The 23,134-nt window shown below is 41.2% G+C and overlaps 1 protein-coding gene across 1 annotated transcript; it reads right to left on the bottom strand.

Annotated features, from left to right (window-relative positions):
• Positions 1-280: 280 nt before the first annotated feature.
• On the bottom strand, positions 281-22,786 carry MTNR1A (melatonin receptor 1A). Its single transcript, XM_070460182.1, has 2 exons — positions 22,552-22,786; positions 281-1,286 (listed from the first exon to the last, which is right to left on the bottom strand). The coding sequence occupies exons 1-2, from the start codon at positions 22,784-22,786 to the stop codon at positions 418-420; spliced, it is 1,104 nt and encodes a 367-aa protein (XP_070316283.1). The 3' UTR covers positions 281-417.
• Between the last annotated feature and the right edge of the window lie 348 nt (positions 22,787-23,134).

The following is a 23,134-nucleotide window of genomic DNA, read 5'->3' as shown; positions in this document are numbered from 1 at the left end:
CATGTACTCATTTTTAAGTAAAACACATTGTTTGTTTTTCTACTAGAAATATTCAAAAAGTGGAGGGAAAAAAGCAATTACTACCACCTTAGTGGCACTCAGCAATAAAAGAAAAGTTTGCACACTTTCTCCACTTGAATACATTCAGCATTTTTCTTAAAATTAACTCCCACTCTGTTGCCTGAACTATACTCTTCAATGAACGTATAACTTGCTGTATGTTCTGTTTCTCTTGGTAAGTAGAACCAGAGACTTGTTCAAAATGCTGACAGCACATTAGCTCAGACATATAGAGACAAACTCTGAAGACTGTAAGTTTTCTCCTCCACATTGTTTTTCTAGGCATCTGTCAAGAGGGAATGAAAATGAGTAAGGCTTGGAGCAGTGTTCACATCTTGCCATTCATGCTCTGCATTTTTAAACGGAGTCCACCTTTATTAGGTTACGGTTGGCTATTAATGGAGAGGGTTTGCGTTTAATTCTATCTGCTACGTGATTGGAGCTATCCGCAAAGAACATCTTGGTGGTACACAATGAGACTATAATTTTTCGGTATTCCTGCCTGAAATTTTGGTTCAGTAGTCCATATATGATCGCATTGAGGCAGCTGTTGAAATACGCCATATAGTAACTGGCCACAAACAGCCACTCGGGGATCCTGGGTGCCATGCTGGCGGGGTCGGAGGCCACAATGAGACCAATGAAATTCAGAGGAGCCCAGCAAATGGCGAAGAGGACAAAAACCACAAACATGGTGACAAAATTCCTGAAGTCCTGGGGCTTCAGCTTTGGCTTGTTGTCGGGTTTCACCCTCCATCTGACCTGAAGAACCAGGGCCCAGATCCTCAGGTAACAGAAGATGACTACGAGCATCGGGACGATGAAATGGAACACCACCACGGCGATCGTGTAGGCTGAGCTGACAGACTGCGTGAAGGTGCAGGAATAGACCCTCGGGTCATACTGCAGGGTCCCCACACACAGGTTGGGCATGATCGCCACGAGCGTCAGCATCCAAATCAGGAACACGCAGCAGAGGGAATTTTTGCTGCTGTACAGTCTGCCGTATCTGAGGCTGTGGCAGATGTAGCAATAGCGGTTGATGGCAATTCCCGTGATGTTGAAAACGGACCCGATGACGCTCAGGCCCATCAGGAAGCCACTGAGTTGGCAATGCAGGGAGCTCAGGCTCCACCCATTGTTAACTACAGATGCCAGCGCCAAGGGGTAGGGATACACGGCCCCCAGCAGGTCTGCAACTGCCAGGCTCACCACAAACACATTCCCTAAAAGAGAAGGGTTTAGAAAACATGGGTTAGGGCCAGTTTCACACGGGTGTACATGCGTTTTCTTTCACAGGTATTCGAGAGAGAGCTGTGTCTGCAGCTCGGATGACCCCACATCACAGTTACTGAAAGAAAGTGAAAAGTGTTGATCACTCAGTCGTGTCCAACTCTCTGCGACCCCATGGACTGTAACCCCATCAGCTCCTCTGTCCATGGGATTTTCCATCAGGAGTACCAGAGTGGGCTGCCATTGCCTTTGTGGTTAGGGCCAGTTTCACGTGGGTCGCATGGGTTTTCTTTCACAGTTTTTAAAAAAGAGCTGGGTCTGCCACTTGGGGGACCCGACATCACAGCTTCTGTCACATTCTAAAAGAAGTGGAAGCCGTTTCCCCAGGAACTGAACTCTTTGTTGTCCGTATCAGATCAACTCCAATGTTCCCAAGCTCCCAGATTCCCCAAACAATGCATGTTCCATGGTCAAAACTGTTCTCTTTTTAACTCTTTGGTTTCTCTTGTGCTTTAAAAAAAAATAATAATCTTGAGTTCAGGATACTCCCATCACGTCTTTTATTCTGGAATCGTCTACATTATCTGAGAAACCTCATATTGCATTTTTATTTTTTCTCAAGCCAGTCAGGACTTCCCTAAGTTCCAGGCCTTTTATCTCTAACTCTTCATAGGTTCTCACACTCCTGTTCCCGGACAACAGAGCGCCCTCGTCCACAGCATAGTTATGAGAAAAAGCATCCCGTTATCAGCGGCTAGGTTAGAATGTTGGCTTCGCCCCTTACTAGCTGTCTAACTGGGGCAAGTTACATTATCACATAAAACTTCAATTTCCTCTTCTGTAAGTGGGGATAATGATGGCATTGTCTTTGCAGGGTGTGTCGAGGACTAAATGAGGCCGTCGCTGTCAAGTACTGGGCAGTGCCTGTCACATGATAGCTGATTGGTAAATGTTCTATAACTCTCTCACCTCAATCCAAAGGAAAAGGAAGAAATGAATGCTTTTAGATTTTATAAACAACTTAAGGTAGAAAAATTAAACTCTAGATAATCACGGTAAGTAACAATCTTATATGAACACAATAATTCAACATATTTTAAAGTTTAAGTATATTCTAGTCAAATTTTACAAGCTCTTTTACAAGTATATTAAAGTAAGTCCCCTACACATGAACAAGTTCTGTTCTGAGAGCGTGTTCTTAAGTCCAATTTGTTTGCAAGTCCAACATGGTTAGCCTAGGCACCCAACTAATAGAATTGGCTATATAGTGCTTTACTGTAATAGGTTTATGACACTTTTCACACACATAATACATAAAAGTGCTAGTCAGTCATGTCTGACTGTTTGTGACCCCATGGACTGTAGCTCTGTCAATGGGGTTCTCTAGGGGTGAACAGTGGAGTGGGTTACCATTCCCTTCTCTAGGAGATCTTTACAGGCAGATTCTTTACCATCTGAGCCACCAGGGAAGCCAAAATACATAAAAAAGAAATATAAAAGGAATTAAACATTTTAAATCTTACAGTACTTGAAAAATACAGTAGTCCAGTACAACATCTGGCACACAGGGGCTGGCATCAAGCGAACAGGCAAAAAGAATTACCAACAGGAGGGGGAGAGGAGGTGGGAGATGGTAAGGCTGATTATTGGCAGGAGGTGACGGAGGGCAAAGCTGCAATTTCACTCACACCTGATGTGGATGGCACAGGTTCTGGTTCCTTGCTGGATTCAATTCTATCTCCCCTCTTGAAAAAACCGATCCTGTGATGTCTGGATAGTAGCTCTTTTTATTCTCATGATAGATGACAGAGTAGTGCTGAATCGCATTGTGGAAGAAAGGTGGCCACAACCTTTGTGGACCATTCTATGTTCAGGTCTTGTGTCTCCAAAGCTATCAGTGCCTCCTCAAATAGAGCTAACTTAGGTGACTGGACATGTGAATGCACGTTGACAGCTTTGAAAGTTTGCCGCTTGAAGGCTCGTATGTAGGGGACTTACTGCATTTACTTTTGTGGTTTGTTTTACTATGCTTCGGCCCTGAGCAGCCCCTCCCCTAACTTTTCATTGTTCCCCATCACTCCCAGTCTGTGTTAAAAGAAATGCTTAGAACCGTCACTGTTTGCCCAACCACATGGAAGGGCATTCTCTTTTCAAGGTTCCTAAATCACTTTATTTTCACAACTTTCAATTTAGGTTAATGTTGTAATAAATTCCATTCAGTAAAAATGTATTTAGGGTATAGGTTCTGGGGAAATGGGAATGAACAGGCAGAATTCCTCCGACCCTCGACCTCAGAAAAACAAACACAATTTAAAAGAGAAGGAAGAAGTACAACATAAGTACGTACAGAAGACGAGACAGAGAGGAAGGGAGGGGGGCTGGACAGAGTGGGAAAAACATTTCAGGCAGACTGGTGTGTGTTCTGCTTTGATTACACTTACTTGCAAACCTGGTTTTCTTCTGTTTCTACACTGTAGTCCCTTGAGATCGTCTGCCTGATATTTATATCCTGAATAGTACCCAGCTGAGACTTTTGCTCTAATGTTTGAGGAAATAAATTAAATTGTCTTCTCGCAACATCTGAAATAAAATAACCTTTGCGAGATTTCTGCCTGAAAAATTTTATTCCATCCTGAAAAATGCTGCAAAGAAGTGAAGTAAAAAAGCTGCAGGGACTAAAAAAGTAAGTAGGAATGCAAGTAGGAATTTCAGATAGATTGTCATGAAAACAATTTTCTTTGAAAATTGGTTATACTGAGCCAAATTGAAGCCGTAAAAGCAAATTTATTTTCCCCACAGTTCAATTTCAATTACCAATGAAATGTTTAAATTCTAACGTGGGCATATTTCAATAAATTTTTTGACTCAGCATGTTTAATACCTTAGAAATGAGTAGAATATATGAAACTCAGCTACAAATTAAATTCTCATCAAAACAGTACATTTTTACCCAGAATGTTATGATGACAAATGGGCTTGAAATAGATTTTTTTTTTAAGTTTTAAAATAAGATAATAAGTGATGTCACAAATTTCTTTCATGGCTTTAATCCTCTGCTCCATTTATTTTATAGTGATTATGCTTCTTTTCTGTTCAAATAATTACCATAATCAAATGATTCATTTTCTTTTCTTTGAAAAGATCCTAGTTTACAAGTGGAGAAGAAAGAATGAAGCCATAGATTCTATGCAGATGTTGTTGTTGGGGAGCTCAGCTAGAGGCTATGTCACAGCTGCAGAGTGTGTGTGTGTGTGTGTGTGTGTGTGTGTGTGTGTGTGTGTGTGTGTGTGTGTGTGTGTGTGGTATGACAGGGAAGAGGAGGAAAGATAGTTCCTATTTTTCATTTAAGAATGCTACCAGATGAGAGTAATCACAATTAGACACCTTGCAAGGTCATTGCTTCCATCTCAGCTCTGGGTAACTCCAGATAGATACAACCTATCTGCTTTTACAGACATCTAAGAGTCTATACAACCAGCATAACGATGCACTCTGAAATTTAAAATAATCTCTGTTAATGGCTTACTGGGTTCCAGTCCTTCCTCCAAGGTCCAAGTGTGACCCCACTCTCCCTCTTGACATCCATCTTTTCTTCTCAACTGCTTTGTCTGTGAACTTCAGGCTTGGAATGGTTAATTTTATGTGTCAACTCAACACTATCTTGGTACATGTGGTTAAACATTTCTGGGTGTGTCTCTACGGGTGTTTCAAAAAAAGTACACTTGAATCAGTAGACTGAGTGAAGTAGAGGCCCTCCCTAGTGTGGATGGGCAATCATCCAATTCATTGAGGGCCTAAAGAAAACAGAAATTTGAAGGAAAGGAGAACTTGGCCTTGCTGGCTGTCTTACTGAGCTCGGTCTTCCCCTGATCTTGGACTGGGACTTTTGCCTTAGACACTCGAAGGTCTTCAGGCTCAGACTAGAACTCTGCCCTGGCTCTTCTGAGCCTCCAGCTTCAGATCGTAGACTGTGGGATGCCTCAGCCTCCACAGTCATGTGAGCCAACTCTTCATGATAAATATAGCATCTTTAATGTATATAAATGAAACGCATTCATCCCTGAAAATCTGATGAGTGCTGGGTGCTTCCATCCACTGCAGCTGTGCCCTTCTCCAGGGAAATGCCCTTAGTGGACCAATGAATGACCAGCTGGCCCTAGAGCACAAAGGCCAGCCCTTCTGCCTCGAGTGGTGACAATCACATGGTTGGATTTCCTCCCAGAGGCCTTGGCCTCAAGGTCAGGCCAAGTCTAGGCCTCACCCGCGCCCCCACCCTTGTCTGACTCTTTCCCGGCCTGGTCTCCTTCCCTCACTTACTTCTGCTCCCTCCTGAGTGCACACTTTCTACAAAGCATGAGCACTGAACCTCTGACCTTGTTCTCAAGCTCGGCTTTTAGGCAAAATAAGACAGACCTTCAGCTCTACGATGAGTCTGGGTGGTTTTTCGAAAGATGTCACCAGCTTCTCGGTGCAAAAAGAGGAGCTAGTTGCTATGACATCTTACAAACCAACCAACCAGCCTCTTTGGGCACAAGTTATAGACTCTGAATGCTTTTCAGCATCACTCTTCAATTCTTTCATCCTCACTAGGAATGGACATGCTTCCTACATCTCCCCTCCACCTGTGCGTGGAGGTCTGTCTTCCTCTAAGACTATTTGAGATTCAGGACTGTGCGAAAGAATCTTTCAATCCTCCCTGACAGCATGGTGCCTGGCATATAACAGGTACCAAGAACAGTCTCCTGGATGAGCTAATACATCCCTGGTCTCTAAACACCACCTGTCCAGAGCAGAAATTGCATGCTCTTACCTGCCCAAATTTGGGTTTCTCAACAAACCAATATTCATTCCTTCTTTCATTTTCAGCCTGGACTTCACCCGTGTGCAGAGCACAGTTAGAGACTCACTGAATTCATTGCTCATGAAGATTTTTTTCAATGCCCCACCCCCCCAAAAAAAACCCTGCTGTGCCTGGACTTTAACATCAAACTGGTAAAGATCAATTTAAATGTGGGAGAGGGGGAAATGAGCTTCAGCTACTCTTGGAAACATTTTTTATTTGTTTCAGCAAATCCATAGACTCAGCTCTGAGAAATCTGGTTTTAATGAAGAGTCTGTTTATAAACCTGGATGATATAAAAAAAAATTCCATGTGCATATTAAACATTAACGGTAGGACAGGGAAAAGTGGAGATGTTGAAGGTGATAGGGTGCAGTGCAGGGAATGCAGAAGGGCTTATTTTGCACATCAAAGCACACCGGCCCTGTCTTACATTCTTGAACTTCAAAGGACAGCATCTCAGAAATGTGTCTTTTTAGATTATCAGACGGAGTGTGGACCAGATGCTCAGAAACAAGCCACATCTGAGTTCGAATCCTGACTATGTCGCTTGCTAGAGGACCTTGGGTAAATCAGAGCCTCAGTCTCTTCATATGTAGTAAGTCACGATACTAATGGCCATGGTGAAGATGCAAGAGAATGCAGGGAACGTGCTTGGCATGGGATAAACACGTGTTCCTTACTTCTCCTTGGCTGTGGTGGAAACAGCCTTCAGCTTCATAAAAGGTGGCTCCCCGGGGCAGACGCATGCCAGGGCTGGAGGAAGCGTCTCTTTTGCCCTGGCTCTTGCCTGGATCCCTGTCACCTTGCAGGGGCCTACTCCAGGCAAATAAGCCTGCTTTTCTTTTTTAAAAATTTCTTCTTGGCTGCACTGGGTCTTTGCTGTGGTGTGCTGGCTTTTCTCTTGTTGTGGAGCACGGGCTTAGTCGTTCTGCAGCGTGTGGAATCTTCCTGAATCAGGGATCGAACCCGTGTCTCTCTCCTGCATTGGGAGGTGGATTCTTAACCACTGGACCACCAGGGAAGTCCCCAAACAAGCCTGCTCTTACCCTCCTGTCCCTCCGGCTATCAGCCTCTCCCGCTCCACTCCAATTTTTCAAGCAAGGCTGACCCCTCTATTTCCTTTCCACCAATTTTGAATTCACGTTCTAGAATACCTGGGTGCTACTCACACCACGTTGCTCAAACTTCTCTCCAGTCATCAGTAACATTCTTCCTGACCCCTTCTCTCAGCCTTCATCCTCCTTAAAGTCTCTGAAACATAACACCCTGTTCCTGGGAGACCTGTCCTTAGACTACCTTGCCTGAATAGTAGAAGATGCTATTCCTACAATACATGACTGCGGGTGAGGACAGCTTGGCTCTCTGGCCACCTCCGTCCTACTTCCTTCCTGGGTCTTCAGTCTCTTTCTCTGTCACACTGCACCTCCCCATTCTGCCCCTTAATTTGGCCATGACTCCCTAACACTGTGAACACAGATGACGATTAGCTGGTCTTAACTGTTAGATAAACACAGCCTCTATACAATAAAAGAGACTAAGAACACCATAAGGAGCTCAACATAAAGTAACACAGTACAGAAATGCACCACTGCACATCACCTATGTGTAAATTAAAAAAACAAAAAAGAACTGGAGGAAAAAAAAGGTAATACACCTGACCCTCTTGCCCTAGCTCAATTTTGAGCCAGTTTATAAAGGTGTGAAATCTTGCTTAAGGATTCTGCTTATTTTCTAGATCTGGTCATTCTCTTCTTAGAAGGATGGCTTAGGGAGACACCTGTAATATGTTAACACCCATATTATGGCTGTATTGATCTAGTCTTTCATCTGTACACTGACTACAAATTACTCATGTCTGCACTATTTTTTATATCACAGAATGAAGGATGAAACTTTAAAAACAGAAATGGAATACTTGAACCTCATTTTTAAAAAGGCAATCAAGAAACTCTGTTAACTCTACTTGATGTGTGTGTGTTAGTTCAGTTGTGTCTGACTCTTTGCAACCCCATGGACTGTAGCCTGTCAGGCTCCTCTGTCCATGGGATTTTCCAGGCCAGAATACTGGAGTGGATTGCCATTTCCTTCTCTGGGGGATCTTCCTGACCCAGGGATCGAGCCCATGTCTCCTGTCTTCTGCATAACAGGAAGATTCTTTACCCGCTGAGCCATTGGGGGTAGTCTTTATTTCCTTAGACACCTTTCCCAGTTTTGAAATGCCAGGGAAATGCCAGCTTTAATAGTCAAAATAATGCCATTTAATAACATCTCTATTTAATTAGAGAAGAACTCTGAATTGCTAAATTAATTTTTAAAAATCCTGTCAATATTAAAACTGGTGGGACTTCCCTGGTGGTCCAGTGGTTAAGACTCTATGCTTCCAATGCAAGGGGCACAGGTTTGATCCCTGGTCAGGGAACTAAGATTTCACATGCCACACAACGTGGCCAATAAATAAATATTAGAAATGGTACAATCATATTATTGCCCTTTTTATATGCTAAAATTAAATGAGGAGAAATAAAAAATGTTAACAGTACAGAAGTATAAAATAAGATTCTCATAAAACTAAGATTTACAACTTCAAAATTTGGTTCTTTATGTACTTAGAGAATATTTTAAAAGCATACATCTACATAGTATATGCATGATATATATAGACATATATATATATATGTTACATGTAGCAACCTTTTTAAAAAGCTTGTTTGGTAAAATAATGAGAATAACTGAAAGTACTTCAAACTCTAAATAGAGGAAATAATTAATGTAAGCTAGTAGAATAAGTCAAGTAAGTAACAAAGGGCACAAATGAAATTAAAACTTTAAAAAAAAAAAACTAGCAAATAAAATTCTTAAAAGTATACATTAAAATGTAAACCAAATCTTAAAATTAATTAACTGGAATAGTGTTTGTTTTGCCAAAGGATTATGTCCCAAGCTCCGATATTATCCTAGACTTGGCACCTAGGAGACACCCAACAAGTATTTAAGTAAAGAAAAAAAAAGAAACTGAATGTATGAAAGATAAAAGTACATTATCCCTTTCTGGATCACAAGAGAGTTTTGTATTCCTAAGTGTTACAGAAAATTATATAAGAGAAAATACAAATCATTGACTATAAACATTTATTATCTTCCATTTAATAGATGCATGAGAAAATTTTTATGAACTTAAGTTAGCAGGTTGGTCCTCGAACCTTTCCCAATAGGTATTTCTTCAGGCTATATTAATTTCTTCACAAGATATGGGGCCAATATATTGTCCTCAAAGCTCTGCTTTTGTCTCTATTCTTGACTCTTACTATTATTGACTCTATTGACGTTCTCTCATTGATTTGCCCTTAAAGGAAAGTTCACATTTCCCTATTTATTATCCTCTCTTCTTTCATCCTGAGGTAACACTTTTAAAAATGCTCATGACTACTTTAAGCTCCAGCTATTACCTACCAATCGACTTGAAAAGTTTTCCTGTTATATAACCTTTATATTCTGAGTCTTACACCTTTATACTCCATGTTTTATTTTTATTAAAAATAAAAGAACAAAATTTTAAAGGTACCTTGATTGCAGCCATGAAATTAAAAGATGCTTTCTCCTTGGAAGAAAAGCTATGACCAACCTAGACAGCATATTAAAAAGCAGAGACATTACTTTGCCAACAAAGGTCCATCTAGTCAAGGCTATGGTTTCTCCAGTAGTCATGTATGGATGTGAGAGGTGGACTATAAAGAAAGCTGAGCGCCAAAGAATTGATGCTTTTGAACTGTGGTGATGGAGAAGACTCTTGAGAGTCCCTTGGACTGCAAGGAGATCAAACCAGTCAATCTTAAAGGAAATCAGTCCTGAATGTTCACTGGAAGGACTGTTGCTGAAGCTGAAACTCCAATACTTTGGCCACCTAATGTGAAGAACTGACTCATTGGAAAAGACCCTGATGCTGGGAAAGATTGAAGGTGGGAGGAGAAGGGGACAACAGAGGATGAGATGGCTGGATGGTGGACATGAGTTTGAGCAAACTCTGGGAGATGGTGATGGACAGGGAAGCCTGGCGTGCTGCAGTCCATGGAGTCACAAAGAGTTGGACATGACTGAGCAACTGAACTGAGAGAAGGTAATCTGTTGAAAATAGGAGCTGTGTTTTACATATGCTTAGCATTGTGGCTTGCATTTTGACAAGCAACAAGGATTTGTATTCTGTCTCATATTGAAGGTATTCAATAAATACTTATTTAAATAAATACTCAATTCAATCAGCACCAAAAGTGCTCAACATCAAAGCAAGTAAGCATCTTTTTAAACCATAAGCTCAACAACTCAAATTCACCCTAAAATAGTCTAAATAGTATTCAGACTCAAGTAGATTCTTTTTTTTTCTCTTTTTGTCCATTTCTCTAAGACTAATTTCTTCAATGTGATTGCCAAGAATGTACAGCTCTGTAGGAGAAAGAAAAATTTTAGAGAACATCAATCAGAAAACCCAGAAGTTTATCCTTCATTTGCAGCATTATTAAATTTCACTAAAATTCCTTGAGCTATCACCCAGAGTTCTCTGGCTTTGGGTCAGCTAATCTTATTTGAAAGTTAAGAAAATTAGGTTGCTGATTAAGGAATCAATTTTGTGAATGAGAGCAGATAATATTGATGACACCATGCAGTGTCCTAAACATGCAAAAATGCTTCTTTAAAAATAAACCGTACCTGAATGATCATCGCAGCACTGTTTATAATAGCCAGGACATGGAAGCAACCTAGATGTCAGCAGACGAATGGATAAGAAAGCTGTGGTACATATACAAAATGGAATATTACTCAGCCATTAAAAAGAATACATTTGAATCAGTTCTAATTAGGTGGATGAAACTGGAGCCTATTATACAGAGTGAAGTAAGCCAGAAAGAAAAATACCAATACAGTATACTAATGCATATATATGGAATTTAGAAAGATGGTCATGATAACCCTGTATGCGAGATGCAAAAGAGACACAGATGTATAGAACAGTCTTTTGGACTCTGTGGGAGAGGGCGAGGGGGATGATTTGGGAGAATGGCATTGAAACATGTATATTATCATATGTGAAACAGATCACCAGCCCAGGTTGGATGCATGAGACAGGGTGCTCGGGGCTGGTGCACTGGGATGACCCAGAGGGATGGGATGGGGAGGGAGGTGGGAGGGGGTTCAGGATGGGGAACACATGTACACCCATGGTGGAGTCATATCAATGTATGGCAAAACCACTACAATACTGTAAAGTAATTAGCCTCCAATTAAATAAATTTATATTTAAAAAATAAAAATAAAAATGCAAATAAATAAACAAAAACCCTTAATTGCCTCTTTGGTAGCCTAGAAAATCTTGAGTGTGTGTATTTATTTTTTAGAAGTTAAGGCATTTCTGTTAGTTAGACAACTGAAAAAATATTTAGGAAAAAGAGGAAAATTCAAGGTACCTTTTAACAATCCTACTATTTACCTCAAATGTTCTAGTTTTTATTTTTCAAAGGTGTTGATAAAGAATGAGCAAAACAAGCCTCAAGATTCAATGGAGATTTTTAAAAAATTTTTTCCATTTATTTTTATTAGTTGGAGGCTAATTACTTTACATCATTGCAGTGGTTTTTGTCATACATTGAAATGAATTAGCCATGGATTTACATGTATTCCCCATCCCCGTCCCCCCTCCCACCTTCCTCTCCACCCAGTCCCTCTGGGTCTTCCTAGTGCACCAGGCCCGAGCACTTGTCTCATGCACCCAACCTGGGCTGGTGATCTGTTTCACCCTAGATAATATAAATGTTTTGATGCTGTTCTCTTGAAACATCCCACCCTCGCCTTCTCCCAGAGTCCACAAGTCTGTTCTATACATCTGAGTCTCTTTTTCTGTTTTGCATATAGGGTTATCGTTACCATCTTTCTAAATTCCATATATATATGTTAGTATACTGTAATGGAGATTTAAAATGACTTCCGAGGCAGACATTTTTAAAAGCAGAAATTTTTTTTTTTTAAAAGCAGAATCCTTGAATGTTAGTAAGAAATAAAAGCAGAAGGTTTATATTTTATCCTTGGTTGACTTTCTAAATTGCCAAGAGAAAAATGATTCTGAAAGCTGGCAAAAGTAAGTTCTCTCTCAACCATGATTAATTCAATGCTGAAAATTGCTGCTTTCTTATGAGATTGAATAATGGGAAGAATGCAAGATCCAAATTTAGCCATGTGGACCCAAATTCAATCATGTATAGCAGTCTAAAACCACTGCCCTAATGTTTCCAGGGAATTTGACAAGTCTGGAAAAGGTTTGAGTTCTGTATTAAAATACTTAAAAAAAAATGCTTAAGCATGCAAAGGAAAACATCAATAAAAAATCTTTAGAGGTAATATATTGCCTTGAGTCAATAATTTCAAACATCGTGGAGAATAACAGGAAGAAAACAACAGTCTGAGAAGAAATACATCAGATAAGGGATTTTATTAAACATTAACTTCATTAGCCTGAAATCATTCTCCATTCTCCAAGTTTGTACATAAAAGTTAGATCATAACTTTCTCAATAATAACATACTTGTCTGAGAAAGTTTTTGTAGCTTCCAGGACTAATACATTTTAACTTAAAGAACAGTTTGGCTATTGAGATAATCAGTCTCTCAGAGCGTGGATACTGAAATAATCAGAATCTCAGCCCTATTCTGTTGTGAAAGGTAATGTTCATCACAAAAGGGAAAATGGAGGCATCAGAGAATTTACATAAATTTGCATGATGCTGCAGGAGAATTAGATCCTAAATCTTCAATTTCTGACATTACACATCTTGCCATGCATAGCGTCCACTTTCTTTTAAAAAATAGATTTTAAAAAACTGAGCAATAATAAATAACAAACAACCTAAGAAGAACTACTCACAGAATACACACTACTAATAACGTGAAAAGAAAGTGTCAGTTGCTCAGTTGTGTCCCACTCTTTGAGATGCCATGGACTGTAGCCCACCAGGCTCCTCTGTCCAGGTGATTCTCCAGGCAAGAGTACTGCAGTGGGTTGCCATTTCCTTCTCCAGGGAATCTTCCCGACCCAGGGATTGAACCTGGGTCTCCTGCATTGCAGGCAGATTCTTTACCACCTGAGCCACCAGGGGTAACATAATAATACTTTATTTGTAAAGTATTTTATGACTTCAAAGTGATAGGTAGACAGGTGGATGGGTGGGGCAGGATCTAAGTTTATCCTCCCAGCATCCCTGTGAGATAAGTACCCCACTGGACAGATGCAGTTTAGAGAGAAGCTGAGGTTCAGAGAGATTGAGAAACTGGGCTCTAAACATACTGCAAATAAAAGTATTGCAGATACAAGACTCAGCCTGGGTCTTCCGACATGAACTGCTGTGCGCCTTCCACTGTACTACATAGGGCTGTGTGCTGGGGTAAGAAGCACTGACCATTTATTATGAATTTTGGGGTTTAGTCTCTTTTATCTACCTGAGGAGGTTGTTATAAGGACAAATAAAGCAAAATATGGGAAAGTACTTTGAAAACTGTAAATTGCTGTACAAAGTAAATTGTAAGTACAAAGCAGTAGACATTCCAAATAAGAAGTTATTTTTCCACTTTATGCACAGAAATTGGACCAAATTTGCTGTCTGTGAAAGTGTGACATAAAGTATGAATCCAGCAGCTTCCTGCTTTAATTTTTCTCAAGCTGGAAAAGTGCTTCAAACACAAATTCATAAATACCCTAAAAATATAACTATAGGGTTGAAAAACTGAATTTCTTTAATAATCGGGGCTGGTAATGTGATATGGATGCTGTAAAATATTCATGTGTTAAATGGAAATGTTGACCAAAGATGGCCAGCGGTTTTTGCAAAATTGTATGTGAACCAGAGCAATAAAAAGGAGGCTTCGGTTTTATTACAAATGGTTTAGATTTACCATTAAAAACACCAGACAGATCAGTGAGGAATACTGTATATCCTAGAATCTAGGCCTTTGTTACTATTTTAGCTACCTTATACCTGATGCCACGGATATGCAGCATATCACAGGAAAGCATCATTTACAGTGGGAAGAGAATGTAAGGTGCAAAATGAGTGTGTATTTGCTGGGAGCCAGCACACGAGATCCCACCCATGACAAGGTCATGAGAAGAAAACCTGACAGGCAAGGCGGATCAGGTTTTCAGGGATTCTGAAAAACTGCCCCCGGCGCTCACCTTAAAGATGATATGTCTTTCTGATGCCTGCTTCAATAGACTACTCCCTAATTTCTGTGACATAGGCAGAAGGCCTTCCTCGATCTCTTTCCAAATAAGAATCAATTTAGAACTTTAATCAATAAGTTTTCCAGGTGGTGGTATTTTATGAGATTATCCAGGGTGAAAGGAGTGTTTTAATTTAAACTCCTTTGCTGGTATTTTAGTTTGTTTGGCAAATGCATTTATGCCCTTGGTACTAATATGCATGATTGCTTATAATACCCTAATCATAAAATAGCATAAAGAACCTGATCATATAAAGGCCCTAATAGACATAGAGCCCTTCGGGGAGTGAGGAAGCCCTATTAGAAAACACAGGAAAAATTATTCTAAAGGTGGTCATTGGGTTAATATTTGCTTGCTGTGTTTTTACTCTTAATGTGCTAAGGTTGTGTTATGGAAACCATTGTTAATATAGTTAAAGATCTAGAAAAATAAGAGCTTAGCCCTAGTGTAGTAATAATGAGATGGTTGTTAATTATTAGCCAGGAGTGCTAGGCAGAAGCTGCCTCACCAAAGTCGCAGAGTCAATGTGGGGTAAACGTCTTAGATAAACTCAACTGACAGCTTCTATAGAAGGATTAATTTTTGTGTTAACAAGGTTATACTTCTACTCCATACTGTTGCCCTATAAGACTGCTACCTTTCAGTTAAGGTCACCATAGAAACTGAAAATAGGTTTACATTCACCTGACCTGCATAAAATGTTAATAGGCCCCAAGGCCAGAAGATACTGTACAAGACCCTCATAAACAAAGAAGTATGCAGAAAACACCCTGGTTTCGTGAAGGACACGCTGATGTAATGTTAAACTATCTTCTGCTTAGAGATGTACTAACTTAGGGTATAAAAGCTATGGTAAAAAATAAAGCATTGCCAGACCCTGCCAGACCCTGCTGCACCCCTGTCTGGTCACACACTCTCTCTCTCTCTTTTTCTCTCTCTCTCTCTCTTTTTCTCTCTCTCCCCCTCGCAGACTTGGCCCTATCAAGGCTGGTCTCACGTGTCTTCTCTCGCCGACGCCGTTCATCCCGAGGGTACCCCTGGATCCTGCCGAGGCTGGACCCCGGCACATATTGAAAAACAAAGTTCCTGGGGACTTCTTGGTGGTCCAGTGGCTAAGACTACATGCTCCCAATGCAGGGGGCCTGGGTTCTATCCCTAGTTAGAAAACTAGATCCTGCAGGCTCCAACAAAGACCTGGCACAGCTAAATAAATAATTTTTTTTTTAAAGAAAGTTCCTGAAAGGATAAAATGACTCAGAAGTGTTGAAAATGAGTTTTTTTTTTTCTTTTTCTTTTTGGATTTGGGCACTTGGTTCATATATAAATAGTTTAGATTCTGCTGCGTTTTCCTTTGGCTTTAAAGAGTCCACAGAACTCTGGTTTTTAAATCACCAGGAAACCACGTGACTAAGCCACTTTCATGACCTCCATACAGACATTCCAAATTGAGAGTGCGGGAGAGACTGTCTGATTCTTTATTTTAGAACCACTTCTAACATCCGCCTTTGAACACCTCCGTGAGAGGGAGGCGTTTGCTTGTGTGAACCCGCTGTTCTCCGGGTGTACATTGCTGCAAATGGAATGACCAGGCTGGCCATCTATTGAGGCTGTTCCTCCTGAGCAGTTACAGTTTGAAAGGGTCACGACAGGCCTGGAGGAGCCCATTTCTCCCCAGTGGCCCACCCAGAGGCATTTAGGATTGCTTGCTCACATACTCTCTGGTCAGCTCATCATATGTGTTCCTGGCTCATCCTACCCAAACTCATGAGAACCTCATTATGTCCCAGAGAAGTAATCCATTGCTCTGCAACGAGAAAGAAGCCCATCAGAACAGGCTGGAATTATTTGAGGGTAAGTCGGTCACTTCATGCACTTCCAAGGGAGGAAAACCATACGGAAAATTTCTAAGATTTGTAAACATTTCTTGGGAAATAAAGTGGGGAAACAAGATGTCATTAAGATATTTTCCCTCCAGCCAACATATGACAAATGAACCAGATAGTTTAGAACAAGTGAGGCGCACTTTCGTTAGAATACGATGTCAGTTACCACCATCTGCACACACAGCACTGCATCCACAAATCTCCATTGCTAGTTAGTTTCATAGCACTATGATTCCCAACTGCGTAGTCAGTTTCACAATCATGTAAATCAAAGGACTCAGAATCAGAAAGGACTCAGAGATCTTGTCCATCAATTTACTGAAGTGCAAACAGTCCAAAGAGATGATGGATAAACACAGATCCACTCAGGAAAGAAGGCCCAGAGCCTTGGTTCTGGGCCCATTTTCTTCCCAAGCTCCTTCCACACCTCCCTGTAGGATCTGATTTACTGGTCTCCAACACAGGAGCTCTCAACTTATGAGAAGTTGCACAAACTTATACTTATTTCCACTCTATCCCTGACTCTAAATCCACTCTCTATTATCATGTCATGAACCCAAATCCTCTCCTGACATTTCTGAATTAATAAGGGAAGCTCCCACCCACTCCCATCCATACCACTCTTTCCCATCCTCACAGGACCTCAAGAGGCTCAGAATTCAGACAAGGAAGGTTGTTTTTCAGAAGCTCATGAGTTTCAGGTGACCTAGCAATTCTGAAGATTATTTCAGCCATATTGTTGGCCTGAATGCTCTTGTGGACTAGCTAGCATAAGAACCAAAATATCATATACAATATTCTTCTAAGAAATCCATAGTGTGTTAATCGCTCAGTCGTGTCTGACTCTTTGCGATCCCATGGACCATAGCCCACCAGGCTCCTCGATCCACTGAATTCTCCAGGCAAGAATACTGAAGTGGGTTGCCATGCCCTTCTCCAGGAGACCTTCCCGACTCAAGGATTGAACCTGGGTCTCCTGCATTGAGGGTAGACTCCTTACTGTCTGAGCCACCAAGGAGTGAACTTGTATAATACAACACACTTATAAGTTCAGGGCTATTTTTTGCTGATGCCCAACAGACACAAATAGGAAAAAGAGATTCAGGTCTTTACTAAGTGGCTGAATCTAATTATGTGGTTGAAGAAAATCAGAGACCAAAGAGCAAAAAACAGACAATGGAGAAGAACAAAAGAAAAGGCAAAGAAAGAGAAAGGAGGGGAAGAGGGGAAGAAAAGCTACTGCAGGTGATTAGAATGGTCAAGGGCTCAAACAAGGTGGCTATGAACACATTCAATGGGACCTGGGCTGGAGAACTGATGACCAGGTGGTGAGTGTGGTCACGGTTAATGGAGATGTGTGTCATCCTTCATCGTCTGAGTAAAGGATACAAGCAAAGAGTCAAGTTCAACACAGGCAACAATCTGCTAATAGACGATAGAAAAATTTCAGGTTGGTGGTTTTCAGTACTTGGATTCTGCATAAATTCTAGTTTAAACTGTGACTAAGACTGCCATCTATCAACACCCTTATTTCAAATCATTTCCCAAAAGTGATGGTCACTTAATGTAAATAAATATCTTAAAATACACCAAGCTGTACACTTATGTTTTATGCATATTACTAAGCTATACCTGAATTTGAAAATAAAAGGTAGGCATTCCTAAGACCTCAAAGCTTCCCTGGAACATCCAAGTTTAAAATTCATAAGTCAAGGCAGAGGCTCCATGTTTCCTCCATAGTTTGTGCAGCCTTTCCACGTGGTGACACAGGATAGACAGGAATAATGTCCAATATCGATCTGAAAGAAACAAGTGTGGGAGTGGAATACCAGTGTTGATCACCCAGTCTCGGAGTCACTCTGGGAAAGGTTTTTTTTTTTTTAAACTCTACTGAAAGTTTACCCCACTATGCACCAGACTGAAAAATGATAATAAACCTCTTTAGAAAGGTATCTTTCTAAGCCATTGCATTCTTGTCTTCTTAAGCAGAACATCCTAAATGTGACTGGGTCTTTTCTTGATGGCTCAGGGTCCCAGGTAACAAATCCATCACTGTGCTCTGTTCTTCTTGGGAGTGGTTAATGCTGGGAAGTTATTTGTTTCTGTACAAAGTTCCCATAAAAGGCTATGCTTGTTCAGCTTTCCAGGACTGCTTTTAATGAGTCTATTTCTACCCATGCTGTTTGCCACGTGCAAACATGTGGCAATATGTGTCAATTATATGTGTCAATCTTCCTTCTAATTCACTGCTTATAATTTATGAGGGTGCAGATACTAGCCTCAGAGGTTTGTGGCATTCCAATGCAGAACAAATCAGCCGTGGGTGATAGCACATTATTTTTGCTTATTTCCATTTATTGCCTATTTTCCACAGAGGTTATACTGCCAGATAATTAAATTTTAAATAAATCAATCTTGCTTTATTTTTTAGCTAAAGTTTTAAAGTATAACATGTATGTAGAAAAATGCATAAGTCATAAGTCTACAGCTTATTTTAACAAACTGAATATGCCTGTGTTAGTTATATCTAGGGGAAAATCACATAATTACACCTGCTTTATCCTTTACAACATATGCATCATTTTCCACATGCAAAGTTTGCAAAGTACCCTTTACCAAATGCATCATCTCACCAGGTAACCTCAACAATCTGTGAGACTAAAAGATTAGATATTTTCTGTATTTGACAAGCGTGAAAAGTGTGGCTTGGATATCTTAACTGATTTCTTAGATAACAAGGTAGTTAGCAAGTATGAATGCCAATGTTTCAGTGCAGAAATCTTTCCATTACACTATGAAATTTGCTCAGAAGATGCAAATACAATACTGTTGGTTCTTAATATCAAATTTTGGACAGGAGCCCAGCAGACAGTCTGTCAGCACCTAAGATCCTGGTGGCTGGCTGGGGTTGGTGTCTGCATCTGTTCTGGTTCCGATAAACAGGAGGAGGGGGGCTTAGACAATCATGCCATTATACCACTTTCCCCAAAGAAACTCCTAGTTCAAAGTTTAAGATGCCTTGGCATTCCTATTTTCTTATCTCACCTCTTTCATTCTCTCCTGTCCATCTTTTCATCCTTAATCCCGATAAAATAAACTTAACTGAAATTGAAGGACGGTACAATCACAATTTTTCATAATGATCCCAAAACTCATATTTGAATCAGTGATCTCTATCACTGTTTCAGATTACCATCCATTCTGTTGTTTAGTCACTAAATTGTGTCCGACTCTTTTGTGACCCCATGGACTGTAGCCCACCACGTTTCTCTGTCCATGGGATTTCCCAGGCAAGAATACTGGAGTGATTGCCACTTCCTTCTCCAGGGGACCTTCCTGACCCAGGGATCAAACCCCCATCTCCTGTGTATACTGCATTGGCAGGCAGATTCTTTAGCAGTGAGCCACCTAGGAAGCCCACCATTCATTCTAGAAAACCTCAAATAGTTTGAATTGTAATAGTGGTTCTTTTGAATAAAAATCCCCAATTACAAAAGTATAGAAGTTTCAAATATTTAAGCTCACCACGGGTCTGTCTTCCAGTTAGCTACAGGAATGCAATGTTTTATAAACTCTATCAAAAAATTGCTCAGCAAACAATCAAAATACAAAGCAGTGTGACAGGACAGCGCCTTGCCTGAGTTCTATTTCGTAAAGCATAAGAAGCAGACTTGTTTCCAGACACGTGGATGTCTTTTTTAAATGAAAGGTTCTGTAGGATTTAAACCTTCCAAGTGCTGCAATTGGTATCGATGAGCTCACCTCCAAGGTGAGCTCTTGGAGGAAGATCTGAGAGTTACACCCTGCTTGACAATTTAGGGTCGAAAGCAAAGTGCTGTTATTAAACCCTAACCCAAGGAGTCAAAACAATCCCTAACGCAATGAGACTATTGCACTGCAGATTAACCCATCTTTATCAGAGCAAGCACGCCCAGAACCCGGAGATCCAGGGTGCAGTGGGGACCGGCAGGAAATCAGTCCTGGTGAGAAAGCAGGCTTCTCAACTCTGCTCCTGGGATATGACAGAGAATTCTCATACCAGACTCACAGCGCTGGTCTCCTCATATCCTCCTTTTTTTATTTTTTTGTTAAGAAAATTCCATTTAACTTAAAAAAAAAAAGAAAGCAAAACCAGTTCACCCATTTGTCTCAATCTCTACCCATTTCTGGCAATCTACCCACAGCCACCAATCTGTTTCCTGTATCATGAGCTTGGTTTTTTGGGGGGGAAGGGGTGGATTTACATGTATGAGAGATAATATGCTATTTGTCTTTCTCTGACTAATTTCCTTTAGCATAATGTCCTTAGGGTCTATCCGTCTTGTCACAAATGGCAAGATTTCATTTTATTGTATCCATTCAGGTCAGTTGCTCAGTCGTGCCAACTCTTTGCGACCCCATGGACTGCAGCACGCCAGGATTCTATTGTATGGCTGAGTAATATTCCACTGTGCATTTACACATTTTGCTTATCCACTAAGCTGTCAATGGACACTTACATTGCTTCCATATCTTAGCTACTGTAACCAATGCTGCGAAGAACATAGAAGTGCATATATCTTTTCAAGTTAGTGTTTTGCTTTCTTTGGGTAAATACCCAGAATTGGAATTGCTGAATCCTGTGGTAGCTCTATTTTAAATTTTTTGTTTTCCATAGTGGCTGCACCATCTACATTCCCACAAACAGTGTAGAAAGGTTCCTTCCCTCCACATCCTTACCACCACTTGTTGTCTCTCGTCTTTTTGATGATAGCCATTCTGACAGATGTGAGGTTCTAGCTCATTGTGGTTTTGATTTGCATTTCCCTGCTGATTAACTATATTGAGCATCTTTTCTTGGACCTGTTGACCACCAGTATGTCTTTAGAAAGATATCTATTCAGATCTTCTGCTCATTTTGCTTTTTCATTCTGCTGCTTTGCTATTGAGTTGTATGAGTTCTTAACAGACTTTGGATATCAGCCCCTTATCAGGTATATAATTTGCAAATATTTTCTCCCATTCCATAGGACGCCTTTTCATTCTTCATGACTTCTCTTGCTGTATAGAAGACATTTAGTTTGATATTTGCTTTTGCTGTACTTTTGCTTCTGATGTTGGATTCAAAAAATCAATGCCAAGACCAGTGTTAAGGAGCTTACAGTCTATATTTTCTTCTAGGAGCCTCTTCCTGAAGGCAGAATTCCTTTTGGCAACCTCATTTCAGCCCGTCAATGAAGTGAGGCTATTCAATGGACCAACTCCAATTCAACTCATATTACCAGGTGCTGATTAATTCTTAAACTACGGACTGTGCCAAGCATTATAGAAAAAAGGGAGCCCTCTTGGAAAGGAACTCAACAAAATCAAATTGTTGACTGACTACCAGTCAGAACAAAAATACTGCTTTTAACAAATTTGTAAGCACATGGTTCCTTCCCATCCCCGCCCCCACCTCCTAGAAGTTTGCCTCCAAATACAGAAGTAGCCATCTAGTCATCACTTAAAGGTCCGAATAGCCAGCCTCCCACGGACAAATCGTTCTGGGGCTCCTACCCAGGATAAACCGATTTCAGTTTACTGCTTGGAGGAAAAAAAAAAAAAAAGAAGTTTAACTCAAGCACAAAATTAGCTCTAGTATTTTAGTATATAAAAACATACTCTCTATTACATCAATATCTATGTTTAAGATGTAAACTTGTTTGACTAGGGGAGAATGACAGTCACTTTTCCAAGCAGGTATAGGTGTCTATGGTTCTTTTTTAATTGTATGCTAAAAACCGAAAACTCTTCCTGACAACTAAAAATACTTTTCTTATCATCTTGCCAGCTTACATATTTTCTCATATTTGAACAACGCTGGGAAAAATCAGTTACATGTCAAAAAAGCAACTGATTTATTCATTGATCTGAAAGGAACTTTCTGCAACCTGTATGTGGTCTCCCTTAATCTAATAAAGCTCAGAAACTGAAAATTGTACAGTGGGTTCCACGCCCCCACCTCCGAAAAAAAAAAGAAAGAAAATTGACTCTTAGAAATTGAAGGCTTCTTAATGGTTTTATGGAAACATATCTTAGATGGGCAGGTTCAAGAAAAAGTACTTCAGTCTCTATTTTTAAACATGACTCAAGGCCCCAGGTTTTAAGAAAAGGAGTTTAACTTCTCTAGCAAAGAGCCAGTTGACGGCTCGAGGCGGCTGAGTGCTTGCAAAGGCGGCCGAAGAGGGGAGAGGTTGCCGTCGGGGAAAGCTGGGGGCTTGCCCGTCCAGCCTGCCGGGTCCCAGGAGCCCCTACCTGCGTTCCTCAGCTTCTTGTTCCGATACACGGACAGGACCACCAGGAGGTTGCCCACGATGTCCACCACGATGGTGAAGATGAGGATGGAGGCGAGGGTGGCGGCCAGCCACGAGGGCCGCGGCCGCGCTCCATCCCCGCCGCCGGGCGCCGGCTGCGAGGCGTTGAGCAGCAATGCGCTGCTGCCATTGCCCTTGGGGGTCCCGCCCGGCGAGCCCCACAGCCGCCCTGCCATAGCGCGGGCAGGGCCGGCGCCCCTGCGTCCCCAAGGCGACAAGATCCCGCTCCGTCGCCTTTTATGACCCCGGCTCCCCGGCCCGCGGCGGCCGGACTCCGCACCTGCCGCCCCGCCCGGGACACCTGGCGCTGCCCGGGGCGCCGCTGACTGTGCGGACAGCGCCCCCGTGCGGGCAGCCCGGGCCGCCGCCTGCGCCCCAAGGGGACCCTGTGCCTTCCTTTTTAAAAAAATTAATTTCAATTGGAGCCTAATTACTTTACAATATTGTAGTGGTTTTGCCATACATTGACATGAATCAGCCATGGGTGTACATGTGATCCCCATCCTGACACCCCCTCCCACCTC

This window comes from Odocoileus virginianus, chromosome 32, assembly GCF_023699985.2.
Source record: "Odocoileus virginianus isolate 20LAN1187 ecotype Illinois chromosome 32, Ovbor_1.2, whole genome shotgun sequence".
Lineage (NCBI taxonomy): Eukaryota > Metazoa > Chordata > Mammalia > Artiodactyla > Cervidae > Odocoileus > Odocoileus virginianus.
Note: the sequence above shows the minus strand (reverse complement) of the source record. Positions and strands in the feature narration are given on the sequence as shown.

Bases quoted from the DNA above. Each gene is read 5' to 3' on its own strand.
- MTNR1A (XM_070460182.1), bottom strand. From the start codon at position 22,786: ATGGCAGGGCGGCTGTGGGGCTCGCCGGGCGGGACCCCCAAGGGCAAT. The intron at 1,287-22,551 runs GTAGGGGCTCCT...CTTCTCTTTTAG, and splicing joins CAAGAAGCTGAGGAACGCAG to GGAATGTGTTTGTGGTGAGC.